The 16,767-nt window shown below is 49.7% G+C and overlaps 7 protein-coding genes across 7 annotated transcripts; 4 read left to right on the top strand and 3 right to left on the bottom strand.

Moving 5' to 3' along the window:
- Positions 1–77: 77 nt before the first annotated feature.
- Positions 78–1,025, top strand: AKAW2_61264S (uncharacterized protein; the record flags this gene model as incomplete). The annotated part of the gene is made up of 1 exon (XM_041680837.1): positions 78–1,025. The coding sequence occupies one exon, from the start codon at positions 78–80 to the stop codon at positions 1,023–1,025; it is 948 nt and encodes a 315-aa protein (XP_041546762.1).
- Positions 1,026–1,153: 128 nt separating this feature from the next.
- AKAW2_61265A (uncharacterized protein) lies at positions 1,154–1,699 on the bottom strand (the record flags this gene model as incomplete). The annotated part of the gene is made up of 1 exon (XM_041680838.1): positions 1,154–1,699. One exon carries the CDS (start codon positions 1,697–1,699, stop codon positions 1,154–1,156), a length of 546 nt encoding a protein of 181 aa, XP_041546763.1.
- A 1,109-nt stretch (positions 1,700–2,808) lies between these two features.
- Positions 2,809–3,900, top strand: AKAW2_61266S (uncharacterized protein; the record flags this gene model as incomplete). Its single annotated transcript, XM_041680839.1, has 1 exon — positions 2,809–3,900. The coding sequence occupies one exon, from the start codon at positions 2,809–2,811 to the stop codon at positions 3,898–3,900; it is 1,092 nt and encodes a 363-aa protein (XP_041546764.1).
- A 960-nt stretch (positions 3,901–4,860) lies between these two features.
- AKAW2_61267S (uncharacterized protein) lies at positions 4,861–7,031 on the top strand (the record flags this gene model as incomplete). Its single annotated transcript, XM_041680840.1, has 6 exons — positions 4,861–5,453; positions 5,510–5,776; positions 5,839–6,493; positions 6,556–6,621; positions 6,683–6,814; positions 6,942–7,031. The coding sequence occupies 6 exons, from the start codon at positions 4,861–4,863 to the stop codon at positions 7,029–7,031; spliced, it is 1,803 nt and encodes a 600-aa protein (XP_041546765.1).
- Positions 7,032–9,355: 2,324 nt separating this feature from the next.
- AKAW2_61268S (cytochrome P450) lies at positions 9,356–11,052 on the top strand (the record flags this gene model as incomplete). The annotated part of the gene is made up of 4 exons (XM_041680841.1): positions 9,356–9,418; positions 9,484–10,596; positions 10,672–10,838; positions 10,899–11,052. The coding sequence occupies 4 exons, from the start codon at positions 9,356–9,358 to the stop codon at positions 11,050–11,052; spliced, it is 1,497 nt and encodes a 498-aa protein (XP_041546766.1).
- Positions 11,053–11,250: 198 nt separating this feature from the next.
- On the bottom strand, positions 11,251–11,505 carry AKAW2_61269A (uncharacterized protein; the record flags this gene model as incomplete). Its single annotated transcript, XM_041680842.1, has 2 exons — positions 11,251–11,315; positions 11,391–11,505. The coding sequence occupies 2 exons, from the start codon at positions 11,503–11,505 to the stop codon at positions 11,251–11,253; spliced, it is 180 nt and encodes a 59-aa protein (XP_041546767.1).
- A 2,998-nt stretch (positions 11,506–14,503) lies between these two features.
- Positions 14,504–14,952, bottom strand: AKAW2_61270A (uncharacterized protein; the record flags this gene model as incomplete). Its single annotated transcript, XM_041680843.1, has 2 exons — positions 14,504–14,739; positions 14,811–14,952. 2 exons carry the CDS (start codon positions 14,950–14,952, stop codon positions 14,504–14,506), a joined length of 378 nt encoding a protein of 125 aa, XP_041546768.1.
- Positions 14,953–16,767: the final 1,815 nt, after the last annotated feature.

Consider the following 16,767-nt stretch of genomic DNA (forward strand, 5'->3'; position numbering starts at 1 on the left):
TGTACCTCAAACCGACTAAGCCCTTCAGCCACTATTTAATCCAGCATACTATCTCTGATCCTCTCTTAATTCTTCTCATGGCAAACTTCATCCGACATCGACCCCTCCTGACAGGAGCGCTCACCATAGTAACCATCAGCAGCGCGGTCGCTTATGTCACCAAGCGACGACTCAACCAGTCATGCCCGACGATTGCAATCACAGAACTCACAAAGGCAAGCGCATGTCGCAACCTAATTGAAATACCATCTGAAGAAGCCACGCCGACACCATTGGGCGTTACAAAAACAACTCTGCTATCATCATGGTCAGGCGGCGACAAGACCTACTGGGTCCCATCCTTTGTAGCAGTCCAAGCAGAGGTGCCTATGTCGCAGCTTTCGCAATATGGGCTGTTCAGTGATGATGGCAAGGATGACAAGAAGCAAGGCTTGCATAGTCTATCGAAGAATCTCGTTGCTGCATTTGTAGATGCACGCGCGACAGGTTTAGAAATATCGGTTTTGGACAGAGGAGTGCCGCCGTTATCCTTTGCCACTTCTTCTCGTTTATTTGGACGCCCAAGCGAGATGGGAGCGTTCATGCTTGGGACCTGGGATTCGGAGCATGGAATGAATGTTCGCCCATCGGACTTGCCTTCTGATGCTCCGAAGCCGGTCACGGAATTTTGTTCTAATGAAGAAGCTGTCAAGCATGGAGGTGCTAAGGATACAGCTGGTGCTGTGATGTACTGGATGTTTCCAAAAGCATTGGTCGAAGGAGTGGACAAGGCTGCATCATATGGCCTACCGTGGCGATCGATGGAGGGTGGATTTCAGGAGTTCATTGTTGAAAGGGTTTCGGATGAAAAGGCGAGGATAACATATGTCACTGTTGAATGCACTAATTTGCATCCTCTTGGCCAGACAGAGCGGGACTTCAAGATGTTGCCCTGGCTGCTTTATGAGGCGCATGTTCTTTATGCACAAATACTGTGGTCGAAGACTTTGAGGCAGTTACAGCGATCGCAGATGACTGTAATATAGATGTGTTCAATTAGTTAATGATACCACTCCGCTTATTACTAGTCCTCTCCACTTGACATCCTTGTCAGTACATACCAGACTAACTTCGGGTTTTGTTGTATCTGAGCAATTCTCATTTTGAATTCCGCTCATCGTCTTTTATTCTTGGGCGCAAAAGATTTCTTTTTCAACCCGCCCCAGATTTCCCCACGCAAATTCAGTCCCTTTTCTTCAACCACCTTTGCGAAATCCTTGTCCTTCTCCATCTGTTTAAGATCGATACCCAGCGCACTTGCTATGAGTGGAGCAAGATCGTGTGCCGCACAGACTCGGAAGTCGCCACTCTGAACACGCTTCTTCTTCCGTCTTTCCAGTCGCTCATTTAAGCCTTCCTCTAGCGTTTCTGAGAATGTCTTTCCGCTGGTGTCTGTAACAATGTTCTTTATCTTCTCGGCTTCTTCTGGGGAGAAATATGGTTTGTCGATGTAAGACGGGTCTGTGACTTTATCCAGACGCTTCTTGGACGAGGCGTTATTGAAGTTCTTCAGGTCGAAAAGGAGGACGTGGACTCGGTACCAAAAAGTGGGGGATATGGATGATTCTTTGAGGTCAGAAAGGGTGACTAGTGGTGTTGGTGGTGAGCGCGGTCTGGCTTGAATGTCCGTCATCTCGAATGGTTCTGGTGGAGTCGCCATGATGGAAATTCGGACAGTAGGTTCGCTTTCAAGGTACTTACTATATGAAGGTATGGAAGTTCTTTCGCAGATGTAAGGTGGTAGTAACATGACTCTGCTTCTGTCACATTTACGTCGTTCTTTGGTGGCATTATGTCACTACTACGAGATATTTTTATTGTCCATAATGAGGCAGATTTCGAAGGCCCAGCGCATTGCTCGAGTTTAGCAATAGACTATCTTTGCCAGTTTACTGTCACTTTCATTTCAGATACAGAAAACAAGACAGCTTTTTTCAGGCTCAACCTAGTATGCTATAAACCAGTTGGTGATAGATAAGGTTAATTTTGTGGCATAAGCAAGTTCATCTAATGAGTACAGCGAATATATGTAATCTACTAGTGCCAGCTCAACGCAATGCCATCTGTCAAGTTGCCATCAGTAGGCTTACTTAAAATTTTATCATCTCAAAGCTCTACTAGCCGAGTATCTAGATTACTATATTAATGAACTGGTGGTCCTCCAAATCAGGTCACTATGACCGAATTCTCGGAGATAATGACCAGTAGAGGCCTGGTTATTGTTTCCACCGACGCTTGGGAGTTGCTTTCAACTGAGACAGTGACTTACAAATCCTATTCGCGGTCGGATCGGTGCACATCACTTCCCTTCAAGATGGCCCACGAAATCTTAATCCTCGGTCCCGTAGGCACCCATGGGTCTACAATACTATCGCAAAATCAGACCACGCAAGCAGTGGAGACAACGCATCAACTTAGTGATGATTAAGAACGTCTCGTACCTGCATCTCCTCCGGCTCTTGACCTTCCTAAACGCCTAGCGCCCAATCAAGGGATCCTTCCATACCCCACTACCATCATATCATGCTCATCCGGCTATCAATCAAGGAGTGGAACGCTGAAGATTGCGGAGGCTAAGCTTGTTTGAGCTTGGCTGTGCTTGGCTTTGATTCAGCATCCTCTTGGCGTTGCTTGGCAGGGCGGAGATAGTTTCCTTCCTTCTGTCTCCTGGACCGACCTGGCTACTATAAAGCTACAGACCACCATGGTTGGAATCAAAAAAATCAGGCAGAGTCTTCAAATTATTTCTAATCTCAACTCGAGACCACAATGTCCACCGCCCTCTTCCTCGGCCTCCTAGGCCTCACAGCCCCCCTGGCTGCCGCAACCACGAGTACCCCAGGCCTCGAGCTCGCATACTCCCTTGAACGCGCCACCCAAGGCATCAGCATCTCCGCTGATGGCCGTAAATTTCTCTCCCAGCGGTACTCGACCACTCTGCCCCCTCAAATAGTCGAGCTTTTGGACGACAACTCCACGGTCCTTTACCCAAACACCGCCTGGAACTCCTATAATTCGAGTGATCCTACCTCCGACCCACGCAAGACCTTTGTCAGCATCGATGGCGCCCGTATTGGCCCCGACGGTCGCTACTGGATCGTCGATGGCGGATCTACCGGTGTCAACGGCTCTACCAAGCTCGTGGGCGTGAACCTCACCACCGATGCCGTGGACAAGCTCTACTACCTCGACGCCATGAAAGCATCTGACAGCGGCATTGACGACGTCCGCTTCAACGCCGCTGGTGATGTGGCCTACATGAGTGACACTGCCGGTGCTCTACTCGTCATGAACATGACTACCGGCACGGGTGTGCGAGTTCTGTCTACCGACTCTTCCGCCCAACCCTGGTTCCCTATGATGTACAATGGCACTTTGGTCCCCGGCTACGGCGCCGCAGGTAGCACCCTCTCCGTTGGACTCGACCAAATCGAAGTCTCTCCCGACGGCGTATACCTGTACTACCAGCCCTGTAATGGAGGCTTGTATCGCATCAAGACGGCGTACGTTGATGCGTCTCTCAAGAATGCGACTCTCGCATCGACGTTGGGAGACTATGCAGAGCCTTTTGCCCTGACGCCCAGCACTGGTGGTAGTACTATCGACGGGGATGGAAACATTTATGTTAGTGATACCAACTTGCTGGCTATCTGGAAGGTCACGCCTGAGGGACGCGCGACTGTACTTATCCAGGATGAGAAGCTGCTTTGGACAGATCTTATGTGGGTTACCGCTGATAAGAAGCTTTGGCTGCCTGCTTCGCAGATGAGGCCTGGTGGTGATGGATTGATGGCTGATGGGCCGAACTATATTTTCACTTATCCGATTGACGCGGGGCCGTCGCCTATTGATCATGCTTAGCGGAGGTTCTTTTGGTCTGTGATTATTGGGGTGATGATGGTGTATAGTAATGCGCTGAGAGATAAGTTGTTGAGTGTATACTATATGGTTCTTCATGGACGAAAGAGCCTGTAGACCCTTTGAATTGGCAGAAGTAATATAGTCAGTAAGGGAAGAGTTCAATCGGGACGGCTTTTCGGCTAGTACGCACGACCAACATTATCTAGACGTTAACAGGAGGCCAGCTCAGCCTTGCAAGCGGCTGCCGGGCACCCAGCGTTCAGGGAGATCCCAGCCTCTCCGTCCAATGGAAGCCGTTCACATCCCGTCTTGTGCAGCCTTGCAGATGGACTAAACAGAAACAGTTTTCTAGCGCTTACAGTCTACCATCACCCGTCTCAGAGGTCTCACGCCAATACAATCATACACAGCTGCCTGGGGTCGCACTTACTCCGAGCAGCACCTTCCTTACAACGGGAGAGTAGTGGCTACGGCTGAAGGACTTCTCTATGGCGCCCAATTCTTATCAGTACCCAGCTCGATTCCAATCTCACTCAGTTTCTTCTTCTACTTCTGCTTAATTGCTTTCCCCGTGATTCCCTGCTTTTCCATTAACTCCCTAGACTTGAACGTGGTCACGCATCGAGGTTGCGCCTAGCAATGGCGAAGGTCCAGGCTCCACGTCAGGGAGGTCTCGATGAATTTCAACGTCAAACACTCCGACATTATCTCCTCACATCAGTAGATGCCGACCCTCGATCCCTAGTTTGACTTGGTCTAGTTAAATAGTGGTGACAAGGTAGTGATCAGGCTGCAAAGTTAACTGAGCGGGGCAGCACAGCCTCCGCGCGGCTGATTATCTCCTCTTCAGTGTAAGAATATCCTATTTCTTCGACGCTCTCTCAGTCCGAAGACTCTCTTCCACAATTACATAGTTTCTACTCCCCAGCAGCACTTACCCTGTTCAAAAAACTTAACTCAATGGAGGCTGTTGGATCCGCATCAGCAATCATTGGGATTGCAACAACCGGGATTCAATGCTCCATCAAGCTACTTACGTTTGCGGACCAAATCAAGTCCGCCCCGGATGAGATCACGAATATTGCCGAGGATATCTCAGTCAATGCCAGTATCTTGCAGCAGTTGGGTGGACTAGCTGACGAGGCGCTATTTCACACCCAAGCAGCACCAGATACCAGCACCAACAACAACATCAGCAATGGAAAGGCACGGATGGTCAACCCTGAGGCTACTGATTACAGCGATACAAAAAGTCATGAGCCACAGAACGGAATATTCAACGCAGCCGGCATTGCGATCGTCATGAATCTCGCTTCAAAATGTAACGCTATCTTCGAAAGGCTCGAAGAAGGACTGAGGAAGGCGAGTAAGCAGCTGAGGGCAAATCCTCAAAGCAAAGACCCCATCAGACTCAGTCCAGCTGAAATGGTGAAATGGCCATTCGTCAAGCCCCAGATGGATTCCATGAGGGCAGAACTACGCGATGCAAAGGGGACTTTGATGCTCCTGCTTCAAGTTGCGATGCTACGCTACTCGAAGAAGGTTATGGAGGGGTAAGTCTGGCTTAGTACTTATGCTAAATTTGTCTCATGTCTGATAACCGGAGTAGGCATACCACGAGAACAAGTCTGATCGCATATTCCGAAGAAGATCAGTATCTGCTGAAAAGATCGATCGTAGCTGCGGAGAGAGCGCGAGTTGATATCGCGAAACAACGAGATGATACTTTGGCTGGAAATCGAACCGCTAGTGTGGCGGAGAGGGACACCGTCGATGAGAATTTACAACCTGCGGAGATGACCACTACCGCGGCAATTTCCCTTCAATTGCGACGACCTCCCAGTCTAGAAAATGGCGCTAGTCGGGGTATTCCACAGTTCGTTTATCCTTATCTATATCGAGAGCTATTCCACCAGATATAACTAACTCTATGGATAGAATCTCGTCCATTGAAGTCAAGAATTTGGACTGCCAGCCTCATAGAGATATTGATTTCTGCTCTGCACATACCAAGCCAAGTGATGCAGGCAAAGCACTAGCTGCAGATGGCGATATCTGGAATACAAGCAGAACTTATCCGGTCCACGAGGGATCTGGGTGTGACCTTGACTCTCTCTACTACTCTTCTGTATACAACAACAGATCATCTATCGCATCTATCAGCTCGGCCACGGATGCGCCACTCGGTGTATACCTATTAACACCTAAGCTTCAGATAGCACACGGAAAGCACCACGTGGAGTACCGAGTCCGGCGTGTGAAGGTCCCACGCCAGGATATTGACTCCCAGATAGATCAGTGGAAAAAGTCACCAAATAGTACAGTACTCAATCAGCTCCTTGCTCTATCGGCCGATGAACAACAGGCACTAGATGCTCTCAACCTGGATGGTGATCATGACAACTTCACGGGCACCGACGCAATCGAATGGATACATGTCGGCGAGTTCTTACCTGTTGACGGATTCGATGATATCCGAACAAGAAGTATCACATTCATCGTGAAGCTCAAGCACCCATCTACAACATCTAAGCGAAGAGAACTGAAGTCTGAGGACTTGAGAGATCAGCAGGATATTGCTATGGACTTCAGTGTAACTTACTCCAAATCTCGATATGGCCTCATTTCCAGGATAACGCTGACTTGACGTCGTAGGTAAATCGTCACAGTATTTTCCCCGAGAGTCTTAACGCATTCGGATTACCCTGGAAGTGGAATGTGGTATGTATCAATTTAATGAACTCCCAAAATTCAGTAATAGAAATTCTGATTATTAAATTAGAGTGATTACAACTATATGCTTGTCAATAAAGCTATGTTCAACCATTTTGAAGGGGAATTATTGGCACACACGCGAAGACTCGTGGATGAGAGGTCTAAAATGCAGCGTGACAGCAATCGAACCGAGCTTGAGGTTAACGGCCAAAAGAAATACAGACGACCTGGGATTTTGCTCCATATCAGAAGAGTGTTGAGAACTATTGATCCCAGACATAATATAAACGCTCCTAATCCTTCGTCTAATCTTATTTTGGGGACAGCTGCAGGAGCAGCAGTGGGTGAAGGAACGGCAGCGGGAGGGTCAATCGGAGTGGCTGGAGGGCTTGGAGGGCCTGGATGGCATGGAGTGAGGCTTTATGGGGTAGGAATGGAAGAAAATGTCGAGCGAACTTCACAAATTCAAGGTTCAGAAGAGAAAAACCCCGCTTACCCTCCTAAGGCCGTTGTTACCCCTGCCACTTCTGTGCTCCAGGCCCGAGAGAGTGGGTTTAGTTGTTTCCATTCGGTACCTCTCGCAAATTCTGTTGAAACTTCGCCTCGAGCCAGCCGTTCTCCTTCCATTATTTCGGCTGTCGTTGAGTCCCTTCCTCCTATGCCCTCACCTATTATACATGCAGTGAAGCCAAATGAAGAGGAGGAAGATATGGAAGGGATAGTGGGCGAGCTTCTAGATAGATATACGGCTGCATGATAGTCTTTGAAGATCTTTAATATGATAACCTTTCCCCCTTTTAATGCAAGTTAGCGAGGCTCGCAGGCACACTTCCTAGTATTGAGTGAATGAAATCAAATATCAGTGAGAGAGATAGAAGGAAGAAAATCATGTTTCATGAGGAATAGTCGATGATCTCAGAGAAGCAATCGCCCCTGCTCGGGATAAGAAACCAACATCCGATCCCGATTAGGAAGGCCCGGAGTTTCCGATCACAAGGCAAAATAACATGTCTATCACAGAACTTGCATTCGAGTAGATTGAAATAACCTGGCTGCCTGCACAATGACATGGTTTTTGTAATTGAGATGAACTTGTCTAGGACGATAAAGTGGAGTTTCATGCTGGCAGTGTGGGCGTTTGTGGAATCCATCCAAACAAGGCTTGAGGGAATTTCTACTCGAGGGCAAGGTAGCCAACGAGGGACTCCATGCCTCAATTACGCAGTCATATAGACTTATCTTTGTCGTAAGTTAGCCATTTAAGCCTGGCAGAATACAAACAGACACAGACAAGTCTCTTAGAAACGTAAATAAACAGAGCGACGAACACCTCCCGCGCATCCATACTGTTCGAGTAGCAAACCCGCACATCTTGACCCACTGGTTCATACTATAGAACTTAGAAGGTATATGTTCCTGATCCTTCCCGAACACCGAAGATCGACTCGGCCCTTGGAAGGATGGCGTAGCGTAGCATAGCTGGCTTAGTTGATCCTCCGGGCCGACCGTCGCCGGCGATAGGTCATTTTCGGCTCGACGGAAGGAATGTCATTGCTGCTGCAGGCCCAGCCAACGAACTCCGTCGTCATAAATCATAGGGTTTGCTTACCATCCACCGAGCACTAGATAGAGGTAATCGATCCTACGTCGCTTTGGCTGCTGAGATGACGTGGGTGAGTGTATATGTGGCAGTCTTATGCGTTCGCAATCTGACCCGACAATCCGACAGGCTGTTCAGATAGATAATGTGTTCATAGTAGAGTAGGAATATCAGGTACAAGGAGGTAAGTCCAAAGACGTCAGTGTTGGTGCTAGTATCCGCCGGATTTGAGTTTGGAGATGATCGGCAGGGCTAATGACAATAGCTTGTAATTGGATGATAGACAATGCCTTTCATAGGGATAGATTCCAACAATTGCTGCAGGGTATCCCTGTGAGGGTAACACTGCATCTGCACTTTGCTTTCGAACCACCAGAACCGGATGAAACGGCACGAGCGCAGACCAATCCCTTGCCTGTTAGTTATGCCGACTGCAGCAACCGTTGACGCGGCGTTGTGACAGGGCCAATTAGCATAATCCGCGACATGTGACAAGGTTTATACACGTATTCCAATGCATCTTTGCTCTTATTCCAGACTTCCATCTGGCCCCAGATCATAGCCGGTCAGTGGAGCGGCTGGATAATTATGTAAAACCCAAATGTCCTGGCACAATGGTATAACGCTAATACTTATCCTGCTATTCGCTACGAGAAGGTCGGCGATCGACATGACCCCTCTTTCGAAGTCTCGATGTGCCGCAGCAGAACTCCACTTTGCTGTTTCCCCGCTCGGTCGGTATAGCTCGAATCACGCTTGCGAAACTAGAACACACATCAAGGCCTCCAAGATAACACGTTGTAACTATCCCTCATCGGAACATCGGAGCTCTAGAGCCGAGCATCACTTGCATCGGAGTGATGTATGGGGGATGGGCCGAGGCCTTTCCTGGCAATCGCTTCATGCAGCTTAGCTGGTCGCTAGCGGGTCGTATGCCGGCTTTATAAAGCATTGGCTGGGCTTGTGCAGCTTTGTCTCGACATAATCAGGCCGGCTGTTGCAACGTCAGGCGACTCCTTTATCGGAGTGAAGGAGATAAATAGCATCCCTAGCCCCGTCACGGCGGCGTGCATTCGATACCAACTAGCGCTTATTCTGAGAAAGTTTGACTGTCGGTTATTGTTGTCTCCAAACCTCAGCATGATTCACGAAAGTATTCAAGGGGCCCTCCAGGGGCATTATCTAACAGTGACCGCTGGTATAGTCAGTGCAACCCACCCAGACGTAAGGGGTTGACAGTTGCTAACACGTGCCTTGGATTACCACAGTTAGTTCTCTCCTTGGTAGGAAAATGTTTTTACGAGTTGTACATCAACCCTCTGCATAAGATCGCCGGTCCGAAGCTGGCGGCGATTACCCGTCTAGTGCATATGTATCACTCCCTTATGGGCGATGAGCATGTTTGGGTGAGAAACCTGCATCTGGCCTTCGGAGACACTGTCCGGATCTCGCCCGATCAAGTCAGCTACTCGTGCGCCGACGGATGGAGAGATATCTACGGCCATGCCAGTGCAACAAAGAAATCCACCGAAAAGGACATGCGATTCTTCGGCACCACACTTAGTAGAACCCCGGACGTCATTCGTGCCAAAGCTGCCGATCATTCACGCTTTCGTCGAAATTTTTCACATGCTTTCTCGGACAAGGCTTTGCGCGAGCAGCAGCCACTCATCGCTCATTATGCGGACTTGCTCATCGAGAAGCTCAGAGAAGTTGTCCAAGCAGATCCCAAGGCCAAGGTCGAAATGGTTTTGATGTACAATCTGACCACATTCGACATTATGGGTGACTTGACATTCGGAGACCCACTGAATCTGCTGAAAGGTACCGGCAACGTGGGGTGGGTGACATCGATCTTCTCCAGTGTGAAGATCAATTCACTCCGACGTGCCGCAAGATACTATCCATGGTGTTCTTTTTTCTTAAACTCTCTTCTCCCTCGGTCCTTGAAAAAACGACAAGCGTCTCATTATCAGTCATGCAAGGACAGGGTAGACTGGCGGGTTGACCAGAGCCTGGATCGCCCCGACATTTGGGGCCTGGTCATGTCGCAGAAAGAGTCCCTGCGCTTGAGCCGTGAAGAAATGTACGCCAACTCACAACTGTTCATGGTAGCTGGCACGGAAACCACCGCAACGGCGTTGAGCGGCCTCACGTATCAGTTGTTGCTGAATCCGGACAAGATGAAGAAAATCACCAAGGAGATTAGAGACGCCTTTGAGCGAGACTCGGACATCGATATGCTGCGGTTAGCACAGTTGAAGTACCTGAACATGTGTATCGACGAGGGCCTTCGGATGTATCCCCCTGTCCCTACCGGGATGCCCCGTCTCACTCCGAAGGAGGGTATGGAGATCTGCGGCGAATATATGCCTGGCAATGTGAGCAGCGCTACTCAGCTTACCTATTTTTTTTTCTTTTGGCAATTATGGCCTTGGACTAATGTGTACATTCAGACAGCTGTCTCGGTACACCACTGGGCGACATATCGCAACCCACGAAACTTCACCCGGCCGGACGAATTTCTTCCGGAGCGATGGGGTAACGACCCGCAGTTTGCTGGCGACGACAAGGCTGCTTTCCAGCCCTTCTCTTTCGGCCCTCGCAATTGTCTGGGAAAGAAGTGAGTTTCCCCTAGCCATGGTGTCAATGCTCTAGTGAGCATGTCTAACATCTGAACTAGTCTCGCCTATCATGAGATGCGACTCATCCTAGCCAAGGTCCTATACCACTATGATCTAAACCTGGCATCTGAATCAGTCGGCTGGGACAAGCAGAATACGTGGACGCTGTGGCAAAAAAATCGATTGATGGTTCAACTGACCCCCCGGGCTTAGACGGAAGCCATCGATGCACATCTGAGTATCTAGTAAGGATGGGAGATTGTGTACAGGGTTAGCTTAAGACATGAGGTGTCCAGAGCATATGGGCTTGAGCTATGCTGGCGAAAGTTGATAGTGATGTTCTTTTTTGGAGGTCAATGATGATATGATGATTCTCCCAGTCGTCCTTCTCTACAAACAATCCAATCAACCTCATCCGTTCGGGTCAAAAGGCCCACGGTAAGTGCCGTCGATACAGCGCGCTCCCGGTCCTTGCCCTAATGGACAAATTTAGTATGTAGTTGTATGTAGTCAATGTCTTAACAAATTGTATCCGACAGCAGCGGAAATACCGGCGTGGAAACCAGAATAAGCGAGGGCACACTGCACTTTGCGGATGGCAACAAGCTTTCCCAAAGTGGAAAAGGCACTGGCGGTAAGCCGATCGCGCATGACGTCATGTGGCATTGTGGCAGCGCTTGGGAGGCGACGTGTCCAGCGCAAACAGATTCCGACCGCCAGGGATTCGCGATGCATCGTGGGGATTCCCCAGCTTGCTCAGGCTGGGTGGAAGATGATTCCATGCTTCATTATGACATGGCGGTTGCTTGGGTATGACGTCTAAACAGGGTTTTGAGCCTGGACGGTTCCCACGGTCGCATAGTCTAGAATTCCCGCTTACTGATCCAGTGTGACGAAGGAATGCTCTAACAAGGCTAATACACGGGATCCTGCGAGATTTGTGTGGTGTCAGCTGATCATACTGATCATTCTTCCTCCAAACAACTCATCCTCCAGCGAGAGAAGTCAGCGTCGCTGTGGATGTTATGCAGCATCGCTTGGCATTGTTCTGATAATGGAGGAGGGTGCAGAGAGGGGGCGACAGTGTGGTATTCGGTGGTGAATGTTCGGGAGCTCAGTATACTATGTCGTGGATGGCATTTAAGCTTCGTTTCTCATATTTGTATAACACTGTTAACATTTGCAGAAGTACTAAACCGAAACTCGAAGCGATAATTTTCCATCAGCCGGTATTTGTCCCGGCTATATTAATCGACCTGGGGTTTCACCAGGCAGTGTGGTTTTGGTCCATTCCTGCCGCATAAAGGACGCTGGCTCGGGGCTCGGGGCTTTGCGCCGCGGAAGCTGACAAGATACCTTCATACCGGTTTCGCCCAGACTACCAGCAACCTCACAGCAAAGAGGTAGCTCGAGTGATCGAGTAGTTGTGTCGTAGTCAGTCACAACCCGCAGAAGGCTAGTTTATGACTGCCACGTCCGTGCTCTGTAAAAGAAGCCTGAAGGGCAAGAGACCTTCACAACATTGCCGTCGATCCTTAGCAAGTACAGCCTGAATTGCCACCAATTTATGATCCTTATTGCTACGCTTCACTGCTAGACCATGCGCGGCAGTCTGTCGCAAGTGCAGCTCAGCATAGCCAAATATTCCACCGATTTCTCTGGCTCTGCAGTATCGAGAACTTCCCCCGTGAATTCAATCTATTTTTTTGGCCAAGGTAGACCTATTTTGAAGACTTGTGCGTCCGGCTCCACTGCTCTGTTGTGTGGCCGAGGTCAAGGGAAGTGGGCCTTATTGGGCAAGGCACTGTCATGCTGATAGGCTTGATGTGCAGCGACAAAGCGTGACAGGATTCCGACGTTTCAGCTAGTATCGGGGAAGAGTTTTCGATGGGAGACGATGACTGGCACGATCTCGACAAGGGCAGGGTCAGTGACAGAATGTCAATAATATGGGAAATGAGGAGGAAGAGGGAGTGATTCATGTCACGCCAGTTGCGGTCGCCTCTTGCCAGGATGGGTAGGATTTCCCTTCTGCGGGTGGATGATTGGCTACAGGCTTGCCTGTCACATCCCGGTGATGTTCGGCAATGTAGGCAGAAATCCAAACATGCCTGGCAACAAGATTGAAGTACAGAGATACTCGAGCTTACCTGATGGTGATCTAGGCCTCTGATGCTGCCAGATGATAGTATGCCCTGTGATTCCGGACAGTGAAGTGAGGGTCATACCTGCCTAGAACGGTCGGTTCTGCCTAAGCTACATGAGTGGAGGCATGACAGCTGCACTAGACCAGGGTAATACCAGGTCTGGGTGCGCTCGGAGATGCCCACCGATGCAGGAAAGCTGTTGAGGTTAGTGGGCACCAAAGGAAGGAATTTTGTCGACAGCAATGAAGCTAGGTGATGCAACCCAGACGACGACGGGCATTTTCCGAGTGGCCTAGTCTGACACCTGGTGAATTGAATCGACAGGGTTGGACCTCCCCCATTTCTCCGAGACGGCGACGTGGACTCAAGAATGTTTTGGCCCGCAATTGGAGCTATTATTCGATAATCGCGGACGCTAGGGTAGGGGCCGTGATGGCTCTCTTCCCTCCTAGCCGATAGGGGATGTGGATTGCAATGAATGGAGGGGAAGTGAGAGGGGCGGGGAGGGTTAGAAGAGGATGGAGTGAGAAAAAAAAAAAAAAAAAATTAAAAAAAGAGGCGATTCAAACCCAGCGGCGGAAGGGGATGATAGTACCAGAGCAAGCAAACATTCATGCAAAACGGGAAAGATGGGCATGATCATGGTCTCACATGATCGGCTACTTACTGAATCCAGAAGGTTGATGGCTGAGGTGTCGGTGGTTGTTCGGTGGTTGCTGCTTTGAGCTCGGCTGGGCTGGTTGGATTTCCTTCCCATCGACCATGGCTTTTCACCCTTTCCACCGCCAAGGATATCTGGCTCTCCCTTGAGACATTTGTGTCACGTCTGATTGGGCTTCGGAATTGCTCGCGTGGAAAGCAGATTTCGCATCGGTGCCCGAGCTCTGGTGGCGCATCGCTACTGTGTATCTGCTGGCCTAGTCTCCTGTACATACAGGTAACAGACACAGAGGGCTGCTAGTATGGCGCACTTGCTGGCATGAGGGTCCGATCACCACCAATGAGTGCGCCTATACGGGGGGTTACTACTATGTTTAGGCCCATTCTCCGTCACGAAACCTTGCGACCTGAAATGCAGACAACCAACTTTGCCTGCAATGCGGGTGAGGTGACGGTCTATTACCGGCCGGTAACACTCATGGCGCAAGATTGTGCAAAAGACCAAAGGCAAGCCTATTTACTTACCTCGTACCTCTTGCCTATTACGATGGCACTAAGGACCCGCTTATCATGGACGCATGCAATATCGTAGGTCCAAGAGAACTCGTACGGAGCGTAGCGTGTCTCCTCCCCTTCCTTCCCGTCATTCCACCCGAGCGCATGTCTTGTCTCGGTCCCAGCCCGTCCAGTGTGGTTCGAGTGTGATGTTTGCTGGAGGACTTAAGCCTCTGTCACTGGCTGTAGTGGAGATCAGGCTCCTCCTTTCATGTGCGTCCTTCCCAACTGGGTTAATATCAAACTCCCTCTGCGAGGGGGGAGTGACAGCAATTACTGTGTTTTCTAGTCGACGATATCAATTAAACAAGCGCACGCTGCACGACGATCTGGAACGTCGCGTTGCCACCGAATGACTCGGTCAAACGAGGCGTGTGCGATGCGATGGCGTAGCGCATACCCCCCCCCCCGCGGCCCTTTTCATTGGGCGTATCTAATTGGGCGTATCTAGGCTGAAAGAAGGCCTGAGGCGAATAGTAGACGGGGGCGAACGGGTTGACGGGGTAAGTAGTTTGAGCGGTGTATTGGGCGACAATGTCTGGAAAACAGTTCCGTGAGGGTCAACCGGTTCCTGTCCGTTGATGTCAAAGTCGAGGCGCAGAAATGAACTCATAGTTACATTTGAGGGATCTTCAGATAGGCGACGCTTGCTGCGATCGCAGGCCCGCGGCGCGTCAGGTGATTCGCCCGGAAACCCGCCGGGGAGAGGGGGTGCCGACCAGGTTCCACCGCCGCCCATGCAAGCCTCCATGGCTGGCCGGCAAAGAACTGAGTGGCCGGCTGTTACTTCCCCCTCGACAGTGTCTTGATCATTGGATGTAGCTGACTTTCTGCAGGCGCGATCAGTAGCGTGCCGCTTTTTGCCACTGCCGATGGACAGCCTCCACACCCCTGGGTGATTGACTGGGTCGCAGACTCCATGTGTTCATGGCGGCGAGGGGGAGGGGGGAAGAGGAACAACAAAAAGAGAGTTAAGACCCGACCTGACTGGATCTGACCTCGGGTACTAAGCCAATACGGTATTGAAGTAATCTTGAGGTACATCAGGTACGCATATTGTTATATTTATTATCTACTAGAGGCAACAAAGTCAAAGTATGTATCTTGGTAATTCTTTGGTATTATTGCGGACCTAGCTAACCAGGTACACCCGCCCAATTGAACTTGTGTAGTACTCCATAATTTTCCTTCCAGTGGTACTAGACTACCAAAGCTGGGAGTTGCCAGGTACAGGGGTCCCGAAGGTTCCAGCGATGCGGTCTGTCTGCTAACCTCGAAAGCGGTAATAGAGATAGGACCCAAACTCCAGTCAGTTCTCCGGACCTTGTTTGTTTCTCAGGACTCGGATGGGAGACGTTCATTCGCTGCTTCATTATTTGATTCCCATGGCCTATGCAGGTTAAGGTCCGGGAACCATCTGGCGGATTGATGAGGGTATTTGCCATTTGGGTTCTACCGGCTCCGACACTTGGACGGCCGAAGATACTTCGAAATTCCCCAATTGACACTAGCGCCCCCGGTAGTGATTGGGCGGATAGCAGTGCCACCAGCGACAGGCCGGGCCAAGACTGGGGCTGCCCGCAGGCTTGTCCTCTTTGGGACTGGTGGTTCCCGATCCTTTTTTTCTTTCATACGGAACAAGTTACGCAGTACTTACTACTGATTCTTGCTTACTGACTGCAGACTGAATGAATTTCCCTCTGTAGTAGTCCCCGGCCGGAAGTCTCGACGGGCCCGCGGAATTATGTCGCAGCCTCTGCTGCTTTCCAGAAACATCAATGCCTGTCTTACGGCCTCCCATCCGCACTGCTGACTGGCTGTCGCGTTTTAAGCTTCCTTCCCTCTGGGTCTCTGGGAGTCTGGGTGCTGGACTGTGTATTTCCTTTCTTTTTTTTTCATTTTTTTTTTATTTTGTCCCTTCTCTTTTCTCTTCTTGTATGCATTTCCCCTTTTGGTCTCATCTGTTGTATACTCGAATTTTTCTGTCCCTTCCCATTTCCATATCGGGTATTTTCTGGGATTTTCGATTTCCTCACACCCTTTTTCGCCCACTTCGTCTCAAATGGTATTTTCCATCAACACCAAAATTATCTGGTTATCTTTTAGTTTTCTTTTAGTGTCTTGAATTTTCAATCTGTGATTTTTTTTGGACCTGTGGTTTCTTTTTATTTTTATCTCTCCACTTGAATGCCGATGCAGCCACAGATCCAGGCCCGGAAAAGCAAATCCTTTGACAATTGGGTCTCTGGCTCCATATATAAAATTCGGCCCTTAAAAAAGGTAGCAACACTCATAAGTTGTTACTAGTACTAGCAATTCTTGCTACATAACCTTTTGAATCACCACCGTCGCCCCTTCTCCTGCCTTCATTCCCAAACCCTGGGGCTTAGTGTCGTTCACTTAGTCTTACCTTTTGGGGGGCATTTTCCACTTTCATTCACCCATCATTCCCACAACACTATTGCCATCTCCTCCCGCCAACCGAACCCCACCCCCATTGAACTCCCTGTATCCGTTTCCTCGGGTCCTTTCTTCATCTCTTCGCCTCTTCTCTTTTCTCTCTTGC

This window comes from Aspergillus luchuensis, chromosome 6, assembly GCF_016861625.1.
Source record: "Aspergillus luchuensis IFO 4308 DNA, chromosome 6, nearly complete sequence".
Lineage (NCBI taxonomy): Eukaryota > Fungi > Ascomycota > Eurotiomycetes > Eurotiales > Aspergillaceae > Aspergillus > Aspergillus luchuensis.